We start from the raw sequence: 12,040 nt of genomic DNA, 5'->3' as shown, positions 1-12,040 counted from the left end.
ATAGTGCAATGTTAAACGTGTGAAGTGTTTAAATGTATGTATTGGTGAATTTTTTTTTTTTTTTGTCATTTAAGTAAAATGTGCCAAAAGGCAAGACTCTGCGAGAGGGGCTGGGCCGACACCTGACCGCCTCCGTCGCATCCACGCACCGGCGGAAAGCTCCTCCACCGAACGGCCACGACGAGAGGCTAGCCTCCAGAATCGGACGTGGGTGGTCCATTTTCGGCGGTGAGAGCTCTTTTTTTGTCCCCCCCGGTCCTGGAGGAACCGTCGGATCGATGCCGAAAATGGACCGACGCGTCCAACCACCGTTCCACACGACGAATATGTTCTTCAAATGATGCTAAACTAATCAGGTTAGAGCTTTCATGATTTTAATACACAACAACCCCCTAGTTGGCCAAATGTGCACCATTGTAGCCAATTTGTGATCGTGCGTCATTGTGATTGCCTCCATCAGTCTCACAATGGACGCGCACCAACATGAATCATTTGTATTGTGCAAATAGACTCGTTATCATGACTACTAATAATGGATATTATTCTTTTTTTTAACATCAGGTCACGCTGCGTGCATTATGTAAGACACCTGAGTAGGCCTGCACATTTGAAAATAGCACACGCGCACATATGGCATACACGCACGCGCGAACACACGCACACAACACGCGCACACACTCCCCCCCCCCCTGCTGCTGTATAAAACATGCAAAACTGCCCTAACACAATGCCTAATTCAAATGCAAGTGCAACCTCCAAAGTGGAATAATTTAGAGTTCTGGGGAAAAAAAATAAAAAATAAAAAAGCCTCAAAAGTCAACCAAAGCTTGAAAACCAACATCACACGTGACCTCAGCAAATCCCGTGAGACTTTTTAGCGGGATGGAATGACACCCCATCCCACTTTTGTTGACCTTGCGAACATTTTAGTAATTATTTTTTTGTTGTTATTGTGTTCAATGTGACGAAGCAGGAAGACCGTTATGATTAGCATTTTCAGCTTTCTATATCTTCAGAAAAATTATTCGTCCTTGACTGATGTCTGCACCCAACTGAGTAGTTTTCCATATTTTGTACGTGTATTTGTGTGGAGATGAACAAATCAGTCACTGACAGAACAATAGCCTGACTTGCATGTCTTCCTTCTCCTGTTTCAGCAAACAAATGGTAGGACAACCAACATCCAGTGGACAGAGTGCGCCATAGTGAGATTTCAATAACACATTCACACACACACACACACACACACACACACAAGCGCGCAAGCCATGGCTGTGGAGAACTCAGTCCTGCCCCCGGACTCTCTCTCGCTGCCCGTGGACCGCAAGCCAGAAGGGGACCAGGAGGCGGTAGCTGAGGCCCCGGTGCCACCCGCGGACAGCCGTGGCGTCTTCAACGTGTCCGAGGAGCTGGGCCACGTCGTCACCACAGAGGCGGCTAAGGTGAACCGGTCGTTCCAGTCCAAGATGGCAGAGCGGGAGGCCACAGCCAATCAGACCAGGAAGAAAACCCAGGGGCCCGAGAAGGAGCGAGGGAGATTCGGGTGGGGTGAGTGACCTTCATGACTTTTGGTCTGGTTCTGTCCGAGTGCAGTTAAGCTATTGGAGTTTCGTGTTTTCTACGATTAATCAAACTTTGCCATGGGTTTGTTGGGTTTGTTTGACACGGGTTTGTGCGCGCATGCCTGTTAAATCACAGACTAATTCCGTCGAGATGAGAAGTCTCATGTCTTGTTTTGAATGTGAACGACTACATAAAAAAAGATCGGATTTAACAAAATAATCTGAATTAGGCGTCATGCCCTGTAGTGTGAACAAAGCCTAAGACAAGTTAGTCTTTGGAGGACTCCTGGAAATTACCCAAAATAACACCAAAATGGCCACTTCAAACCAAAGTGGCAGACTTCCCGTGTCTTTTCAAGCATAGCTGCTTGACACTTTTTTTTTTAGGCTGCTCAAGATAGACATGCCTAATGAATTTCATGTTGCTTAGTTCTGCTTCTGACTTTATGGCGCTTACCAGTACTAGTTATCTCGCAGTTCTTGCTTATTGGCAATTCATCAGCAGTCTTGTAATGTAACGTACATAGTTCAAATACTCCATTATTGTACTTAAGTAGAACTTTCACGTGTGTGTACTTTAACGTCGTTATTCGTATTTCTGGCAACGTTCACTTTACCCCACTACATTTCCTGAATAAAATGTGTACTTTTTTTCTCTGATACTTTATACTTTTACCCTAACCATCTTTGTTAATACAAAATAAAATCCAAAGAAATCTAATGAGCCAATCTATGGTGGTCATGTATAGCCGTGTGCCGTGTTGTTTTTGTACCAGCTCGCGCGCGCCGCAAGAGGCAGCGCTACGTGGAGAAGAACGGCCGCTGCAACGTGCAGCACGGCAACATGCGGGAGACGTACCGCTACCTGACCGACATCTTCACCACGCTGGTGGACCTCAACTGGCGCTGCTCGCTCTTCGTCTTCGTCATGGCCTACGCCGTCACGTGGCTCTTCTTCGGCGCCATCTGGTACCTCATCGCCTACTGCAGGTGAGCGTTGTCCTCGACGAATTTATTTCATCGGCTTTTCAACTCACAAGGCGTCATTTTGTCGTTTGCTCGTCAGCACTGAAAATGTAAAATTGTTTTATTGTAAAGTTGATCCTAATTTTTACATTAAAAATGAATTCTTGCATTTCAAATGCTGCGATTGGCTGTCGACCAGTCCATGTTGTAACTCACTATTGCCCAAAGTCCGCTGGTATAAGCTACAGCTCACCCACAACCCCAATGAGGACAAGCACTGTAGAATATCGCTAGGTTGTTGGATGTTTAAAATGAACATTTTGTGTTTAAAATGTAATATTTTTTTGTTTAAAATTATAATTGTCAAGTTTAAAAAAAAAAAAACTTTGAATTTAAAATGAAAATTGCTGCGTTAAAAATGAACCTTATGACATTCAAAATGGAACATTTTACATTTATAATTTAAAATTCGACATTTAAAATAGTTTTTTTTCTGTTAAAATTTGTTTTGTATATTTCAACTTTACAAATGACTGTTTTAACAGTAAACTTAAATTTATATGGATGGATGCCTAAAATGTATTTTTATGTTTAAAATAAAAAAAAAAGTTTAAAATAAAAATGTTTGCGCTTAAAATAAAAATGTTTGTGCTTAAAATGAACATTTCTGCGCATAAAATGAGTCGTATGTATGTCGTATGTAACAATTTTATTTTCAAGTGTAACGATGCAATAGTTTTACACTTAAACTTGTTACATTTGAAATAAAAATGTTAATGATTCAAATTAAAATATTTGTTTAAAATGACAGCTTTTACTTTTAAAACCAAATTTGTAAGTTTAAAACCAACATTTTTCATTTTGTTTTTTTTATGTTTAAAATGGCAGTTTTTACTTTTAGAATGAAAAATGATACCTTTAACGGTAAGATAAAAAGATTTTAAAAATGTAATTTTAAATATTTCAAAAATTTCCGTCGAATATTCATTCATAACGTGAGCAGAGCATCATAGTGAGAGGTGTTCCCAATATTTTGACTGTCACATGTAAATGTAATTTGGTGAAGCTGCTCTGTAGTCATATTAAAATGCAATAAATGACTCATGACGCCTTGCCACCAGCATTTATGAAATGATTTATTTGCTGCCGCGTGGCTCAAAACCCTAAAGGCACACTATTTGTGTTGAAAACAATTAGGTAATTATTTAGCGGGTATTAGCGACGGCCTACGTCGAGCGAAGCCGCTTTGCGCTTTCCTTGTGGCAAATTATTTATCGCCAGACAAGACTAATGGATCGCCCGATCCGACACTTGGCCGGACATCAATATAACACAAGTACATCTTTTAATTAAACGTCCACAGCGCCCGGCGACAAGGCCTCAGAGGCGTTTCTGCTGCAAAGGCTAAAAAGAAAAACAGGATGACAAAGCAGTCGTCGCATTTCGGCGGCACGTCACTCCCTCCCGGCTCTGCGCTCTAATTAGCCAAGGGGCTCGCTTCATAAAATCCTGACCTTATCGTATCACTGGAGGGCCAACGCCAGCTGCGGCAGAAGGCTGCTGTTTATGCAATTTCTCGGCCACCAATGCTGCTTAACATAAAGACGCAGATGATCCATCCATCCATCCATTTTCTGAGCCCCTTCTCCTCACTGGGGTCGCGGGCGTGCTGGAGCCTCTCCCAGCTATCTTCGGGCAGGAGGCGGGGTACGCCCTGAACTGGTTGTCAGCCAATCGAAGGGCACATAGACACAAACGACTATTCGCAGTCACATTCACACCTAGGGGCAATTTAGAGTCGTCAATGAACCGACCATGCATGTATTTGGGATGTGGGAGGAAACTCCGCGGAGTGCCCGGAGAAAACCCACACAGGCACGGGGAGAACATGCAAACGCCACACAGGCGGGGCCGGGGATTGAACCCCGGGCCTCAGAACTGTGAGGCAGACGCTCTAACCAGTCGCCCACTGTGCCGCCAACACGGATGATATACAGTAAATTAACACCACTTTAATGGAATAGCTTCTTCCCGGTTGATCTGAGACTTTAGCTCATGCATGGACTCATGTCTCACACTGTAACAGAAGGGGGTCGATAAAAACTATTGCCCCCTTCGCACTGCCTGTAAAAACAGACATTTTCACAGATTGTACAGTGGGATACACTGCAGTTGTTTGTGTCCATGCATTTGCAGTAGGCAGTTTATGTAATGGATTTGGTGATATACCACGCATTTCGGCATCATTATCATCACCCTTAAGGGGCGATCTGGACCACCTGGAGGACGAGACGTGGACACCGTGCGTCAACAACGTCAACGGCTTCATCTCGGCCTTCCTCTTCTCCATCGAGACGGAGACCACCATCGGCTATGGCCACCGCGTCATCACTGACCAGTGTCCCGTGGGGACCATGCTGCTGCTGTTGCAGGCCATCCTGGGTTCCATGGTCAACGCCTTCATGGTGAGCATGTGTTATATTTATTGCACAGTAGATATTATTCTGAAGTGATGTCAAACAGTGGTATGGAAAATGGATGGATGGATGTTCTATGGGGCAATTATGGTTGAACCCAATGAAATCTACTTAGCAACAAGGCCTTATGTTAAAATATCTGACTTGACCTGGAGATAAAAACAAAAAATCAGAGCAGTGATTATCTCAAAATTGGCTTTGTTTGTTATTAATACTATTCTTCATTATTATTATTTCGGCAACTCAATCACATTTGTGGGGGCTTTAATTATTATTATTATGTCAAGTGCAACAACTAAATCCCCTTTAAGGGAGCTTTAATTATTGTTATTATTCTCTTTAATTTTATTTTTTCCAGTAACTCAATCACGTTTTATAATTATAATTATAATTCATATTAGAATTATAACGTAATTATAATTTCTTAAAAAATACTATTCTGGCAGCTTAGTTGATTTTTAAGGGCTTAATTATTATCATTATTTTTATGGTAATTTTGGAAACTAAATCAGCTTCTGGGGGGGCTTTAGTTATTCTTATTAATAATTATGTCTTGTACTTATTTATATATATTTTTTTTTACTTTTGATTATTCCAGCAAGTACATTTTTTTAAAATGTTATTTTAAATTATGATTATTGTTCTGGCAACTGAAAAAAATACTTAAAATGCTGTGTAAGATTGTACCACCAGTGTGTCCAATTAACAAGAAATATGGCACGCGTTTCACACTTTTGCTGTGAAATGCACAGGTCGCCAGCCCTTTTGGTTGGAAGGTTATTTCTAACGTGTTTGTTTTGTGACGTCGGCACAGGTGGGCTGCATGTTCGTGAAGATCTCACAGCCGAACAAGCGCGCCGAGACGCTGGTGTTCTCCAAGAACGCCGTTATCTCGCTGCGGGACGACAAGCTGTGCTTGATGTTCCGGGTGGGCGACCTGCGCAGCTCGCACATCGTGGGTGCCAACATGCGGGCCAAGCTCATCAAGTCCAAGCAGACGCAGGAGGGTGAGGCTGCCACCACACTCCCATACAGTCATCACAATACTATAACAACATGTGTGTAAAGTACAACAGCAGTGCTGTTAACACCAGTGTGTCGCAGCCTTTTAGGACATTATGAAATCAATTCAGGATTAGGGTTAGGCTGCGGGCCTTCAGTGACTTTACTGATTTGTCTTAATACCACCACTATCACGTTGAAATGATCAATACTATACAAAAACACAAATAACAGTACATGACTGTGCCAAATCCATATTCTACAAACATGACAAAAATTCAAATAAATAAATAAACTGCATCATACTCTCCAGAGACGCTGATTATTAAATGTACTAATGTGTGCAGATCACTGCAGTTGTTTTTTTTTTTTTTTTTGCAAGTTGAACTTGGCTTGTTCTGACCAACCAATCAGAGAACGGAAACATGCTGCCATTACTCTCGGGCAGATAACTGGTCCACTAAGGTAAATTTGAAATCTGATTGGTTAAAAAAATAAATTTAAAAAAAGTCGCAATGTTAGTAAAGTTTTAGTTACATCGGGCTGCAGTACTGATTCTAAAGGCCCTGAGCAGATTACAGTGACAACGCAACACATAGAGGCTGAAATCTGATTGGACAAAAAAGAAAAATTCACATACATGTACTGGAAACAGAGCAGCCAAGAGAACTGGTACGAAATGAAGAGAATAGACGACTGAGAATAAATTAATAGAATTTAATGGAGTAAATATTATAATTAAGGTTGTAAATGCAGGTCAGTGCTTGTGATAGAGTTTAGGCCAGCAGAGAAGGGCCACCACTGGCAAAAGGAAAAGCAGACGTTTTTACCTTCTGAGTCCTCTCCTTGAAGGGGAGTTCATCCCCCTGGACCAGACGGACATAAGCGTGGGCTTCGAGACAGGCGACGACCGCCTCTTCCTGGTGTCGCCGCTGGTGATCTCGCATGAGATCGACGCCCACTCGCCCTTCTGGGACATGTCGCAGGCGCAGCTGGAGAAGGAGGACTTTGAGATCGTGGTCATCCTGGAGGGAATGGTGGAGGCCACAGGTAAGATCATGAAGGACATTTTTTTAATGTTTTGATTTTGTGAAGAGGCAGGATGGCGCACGAGTAGTCTCCCCCGCACATACCCTAATACAAAAACAGAAAGAGGAAATGCTCATATTTAAAATTTTTATGTGAACAAAAAAATTGCACTTAGTGAAAACAGCCCGCTGTAAATGTGTAATTATTAGATCACACCACCATTACACTTTTTTTTTTGTACCTCTTGCACACTGCCTTAAAAAAGTAAAAAAAAAAAAAAAAAAAAAAAAAAGCCTGCTTTTAAAGACCTTATTCAGTTCATTCAGAGGTATGTTTCTAAATATGTTATACATGTCTGAAGACTGTACGCACATCTGCCTCACAGTTCTGAGGACCGGGGTTCAAATCCCGGCCCTGCCTGTGTGGAGCGTGAAGATGACTGAATGAATGAATGTCTGAAGAGCATATCCTAAAGAGCATTTTTAAAAGCCTACATTTGAGTTAAAAGTAACATTTTAAGGGGGATTGCTGATACTTTGTATTCGGTCCCAAAAAATTGCCATCAAACTTTTAACCTCACAAACCTACTCTACCCCATACACAACCAAAAAAACTCTGTTTTAAAATTTGATGAATACATTTTATACCTGTAATTGTTCTTTCATCAACTTGCGTATTTAAATGATTGCAATTTAAAGATCCCCGGGGGATGCATTGCGGTCACCATAATTCAAAGTGGTATCAAACCTGCAAAAGATGCGGCCTAGCGAAGCTCTTTATGTTATTGCCTTGCGGCAAAATGGTCCCCAAACACGATAATAAAAGTTTGGAGCTATTCTTTGACGCCACGGGTGTAAGGATGGCTATTGATTTCCTTGCTCAGCAACGTCCGACAATGTTTTTTTTTTTTTTTTGTTTTTTTTTGTTTTTTTGCCCGTAACTCTGCCACAGAGAATATTAATGATAAAGGCTTAGTCGTTCATCACTGGGTGCGTTACAAAGATTGTTCTTGGCTTTCGGCCCAAAGCGGCTGCGAGTAACGCGTGTGCTGTACGCGCCCCGTGTCCAGGCATGACCTGCCAGGCCCGGAGCTCCTACCTGGCCGAGGAGGTGCAGTGGGGGCACCGCTTCAGTCCCATGATGTCGCTGGCCGAGGGCTTCTTCGACGTCGACTACGGCGCTTTCCATCACACCTTCGAGGTAACGGCTCTCCTGATTATTGTTTATTATTATTATTACTATTATTATGACAAACAACAGATTCAAACTTTGACATCATAATGTGAAAACAAAAACAAAACAATTACGATATTTTTACTTATCACAAGCCTGATAACACAGCAGCGTCTGTGTCATATTCAAACTTTGACATCATAATGTGAAAACAAAAACAAAACAATTACGATATTTTTACTTATCACAAGCCTGATAACACAGCAGCGTCTGTTTTAGTCAAATATGGAGCTCTATTTTCGTAGACGGTACGTCTGCTGTGGGGCGCAATGCGGATCCTGATTTTCATGCAAGCGCAAGGTTTGCCGTGCGTATTTGGCAGACCAGTCTGCGCTACGTGGTGCGTTCCGGCGCAGCATAAGGAGTGTCCTTGGAGATGTGCCTGGCGGAGTGAAAATTTGGTGGCAGAAAGTGGATCTAAACTTACACCTACTCAGACCACGTTTAAGTCCTGGTGCAAGACAGACCGCTGGTCTAACCCAATGTTGGTGAATTGGATGGTTTGTTCGTGTTAAATGGCTTACGCCGATGGCTTGCTTGATCTACTGTAGTGTCAGATGAGCTACTGTACTTCCTAACTTGGATAATAAGTGAGGAGCCGTGTGGTGAGGTTGACGTATTGCTCCTTTGAATGCGAGTTAGTTCCTTGATGCTCGCTGAACTGAGGTCTCACACGATGTAGGGCTAATTGGTACCCCCTCATCACCATCCAGGTGGACACACCCTCATGCTCGGCACGAGAGCTCTCATTGGCTGCCGCGAGGCTGGACGCTCACCTCTACTGGTCCATCTCCAGCCGGCTAGACGAGGAGCCCACCCTGGTCCAGCAGGGGGCCAAGGAGCCTGAGGCACCGCCGCCCAAGAGCGCCCCCGCCAACGGCAAAGGGGAGGCGCCCACCTTCATCGTCGGCGAGCTGACCGACGTCAGCGCGGCGTCCCCCGAGCTGGGCGAGCCGAACGGCAGCATCCAGTCGGCGTGTGAGGACTAGATGACAGAATCTTTACAAAGACCTTCTGCCATTTTGTTTATATCTCATCAAGAAGACATTTTGTTCTTTAACTCTTTCTAGATAGTGTACGTGGACTTGTCTCCTTTTAACCGCCCTGGCCTTTATCACTGTTTGAATGAGGTGGGATATTGTAAATTGGCCAATTTTGTTCACATTTAAATAACATTTAGAGAGTTTAGGATGTATTTGAACATTATAAGAAGACTGACGCACTACAAACAGCCCTAAATATTAACATTAGCGCCTATGCTAGTGCTAACACAGCAGGAGCTGGTCCACCAATATTACAGACCACTTAAGTGGGTGATCTGGAGTAGCCACATTAATAGCAACGGTGCTATTTACCCTCATGTCGATATAAATCTGGGGCTACTACAGAGGTGCCTTGAGATGCGAGTGACCCAAATTAGGAGTTTTTCGAGATGCGAGCCGTCGTGCTGATGATTTTGATTGCTCTGAGCTGTGAGCTAAAATTCGAGATATGAGCGCTGTACCGGCAGTGAACTAAACTCCCATCACAGTAAGCAGCAGTTTGGCAGATGGTGAACAATTCTCCCCCCCCCACCCCCCAAAAAAAAGGCTTCAAGCTGTAATGCCACTCTCAGTTGTAATTTACTGTCAATGTAAAGATAAAACAAAGAGAATTACATTATGGTGGACCAGACAGGAGCCCTCATGTTGTGTTAGCACTAGCACAAGTGCAAACTGTTCTGTGTGTGGTGCCATGGCACACAGGTGGTGGTTGTACTAACATTAACCAGATCAAAAACAAATGTGTAATTAGGTGAATCTGCTTCGTTTCATACACACTTCAGAATTTTTTTCCCCCCTCAAATTACCTTTAATTACGTTATGAATAATTAATGGGCACACCACAGTAGAATACTACTGTAGTATTATATACTATATAATAATTTAAAATACTACACACTACAGTAGAATAATTGACATTACAAGTGCATCTGGCACTACAGTAGATCGTCTGACGAGGCAATCTGACCGTACAGTTGACCACATGATATGATACCACTGTATGCAATCTGGGTAGTCAATCTAACACTGCAGTAGACCATCAGGCACGGCAGTAATTCCATTTTAAATTATATTTAAAATTGGAATTGGGCTGTAAGCACCGACAAGTTCAGATCCGAGACCTACTCTTGACCTTACCCAGCCTATAGTTCTAAGAATTCTAAGCACAAGTCACTTCCTAGCTTACTGCTTGCTGCTGCTGTGTATACGCGTGGTGATTTTTACTCGATGCTTTTAATAACAACAATTGTCTATCTCATATACTAATATGTCACTTAGAATAAAGTATATTCCAGAAAAGAAAAGAAAAAACTCCTTCCTTCATATATCTGTCAAGATGGATGCTGGTGCCAGACAGGAGAAGTCAGCACATTGGGTTACTAGGCAGAATCACAGCTGGGTTAGATCCTCAGTTCGGCCGCCAGAGGAGGACAAAAATCCCCAACGCTGCAAGATGATCGTGGCTGTCACGCGGCGTTCTTGGTGCTGTTTTATGAGATGGGGACCTCATCAGCTGTCTCCTAGGCAACCGGGGATGGGGACAAGAGAGTGTGTAGCAGTGTGTGTGTGTGTGTGTGTGTGTGTGTGTTTACATGTACGTGTGTGTGCGTGCTTTGAAGTAGACGTCCAAAGGGGCTCATGGACTAAGGGGAGGCCAAGTGACATTTGCTTAGACGTGGCGCCGTTGCTTTTTTTTTTTTTTTTTAAACGAGTGACCTTGACATGCAAAGTGACCTTGACATATAGCCATGAAGAAATGACATTTAAAAAAGACAATAGCAGTCATCTGTGACCCAGTCAGTCGCAAAATAGAACAAGAGGAGGCAAAGCAGGGCATGACCAAAACAATCAATGACCATCTAAAGGATCAAGTTTACAATTACAGTGGATATAAAAAGTCTACACACCCCTTATAAAATGCCAGATTTTTGTGATAAAATGAGACGAAGATAAATCATTTCAAAACTCTTTCCGTGATTAGTGTGACCTATAATCTGTACAAGCCAATTGAAAAAAAAATATTTTAAATTTTTTTCAGGAGTGTAAAGTAAAAAATACATCACTTTAATATGCATACCCTCTTATAAGTAGGGCTGTGGCTGTGTTCAGAATTAACCAATCACATTCACACTCATGTTAAACGGGAGTCAGCACACACCTGTTGCCATTTGAAGTGTCTTTGATTAACTGGAATACGGTTCAGCTGTTCTAGTTGTCTTTTCCTGGTCCTTTTGTAGTAACATCTTACGGCACAAGCCATGGTCTGCACAGAGATTCCACAGCAAAATTTTTTTCAATTGAGTTGTACAGGTTATAGGTCACACTAATGGCAGAAAAAGTTTTCCATTGATTTATCTTGGCCTCATCTTTTTATATCAGTGTGTATATTTGTTATATACACTGTATGTTTAGTGTTTTCTTTGTATTTTTTGTTTTTATGACAGCATAACAGAAGCGCACAAGTACCAAAAAAATGAACAAATAGGCTGATGACCTCCAAACTGTAATTTGACCACATTGTGATTAATAGCGGTAGCATAGTGAGAAAAAGCATCACTGTCCTGGCTGCTCAGAAAAAAACAATTCTAATTCACAATAGGATGTAGGCGTCATTTTCGCTACAAATACATCAGAACCACCAGTTTCATGTTTTAAGAAAATCTCATTTAATTTTATGGATTAACTCTGGAATTGTGTTTAGCTTTTTCTTTGATTTTTTTTGTGTGAC

At 42.2% G+C, this 12,040-nt stretch overlaps 1 protein-coding gene across 1 annotated transcript; it reads left to right on the top strand.

The window, feature by feature from the left end:
• Positions 1 to 110: 110 nt before the first annotated feature.
• Positions 111 to 10,622, top strand: kcnj9 (potassium inwardly rectifying channel subfamily J member 9). The gene is made up of 8 exons (XM_061694605.1): positions 111 to 356; positions 1,158 to 1,548; positions 2,339 to 2,552; positions 4,792 to 4,993; positions 5,820 to 6,012; positions 6,860 to 7,057; positions 8,106 to 8,236; positions 8,983 to 10,622. Exons 2-8 carry the CDS (start codon positions 1,269 to 1,271, stop codon positions 9,256 to 9,258), a joined length of 1,494 nt encoding a protein of 497 aa, XP_061550589.1. The 5' UTR covers positions 111 to 356; positions 1,158 to 1,268; the 3' UTR covers positions 9,259 to 10,622.
• The last annotated feature ends 1,418 nt before the right edge of the window (positions 10,623 to 12,040 follow it).

Source organism: Phycodurus eques, chromosome 13 (genome assembly GCF_024500275.1).
Source record: "Phycodurus eques isolate BA_2022a chromosome 13, UOR_Pequ_1.1, whole genome shotgun sequence".
NCBI lineage: Eukaryota > Metazoa > Chordata > Actinopteri > Syngnathiformes > Syngnathidae > Phycodurus > Phycodurus eques.
Note: the sequence above shows the minus strand (reverse complement) of the source record. Positions and strands in the feature narration are given on the sequence as shown.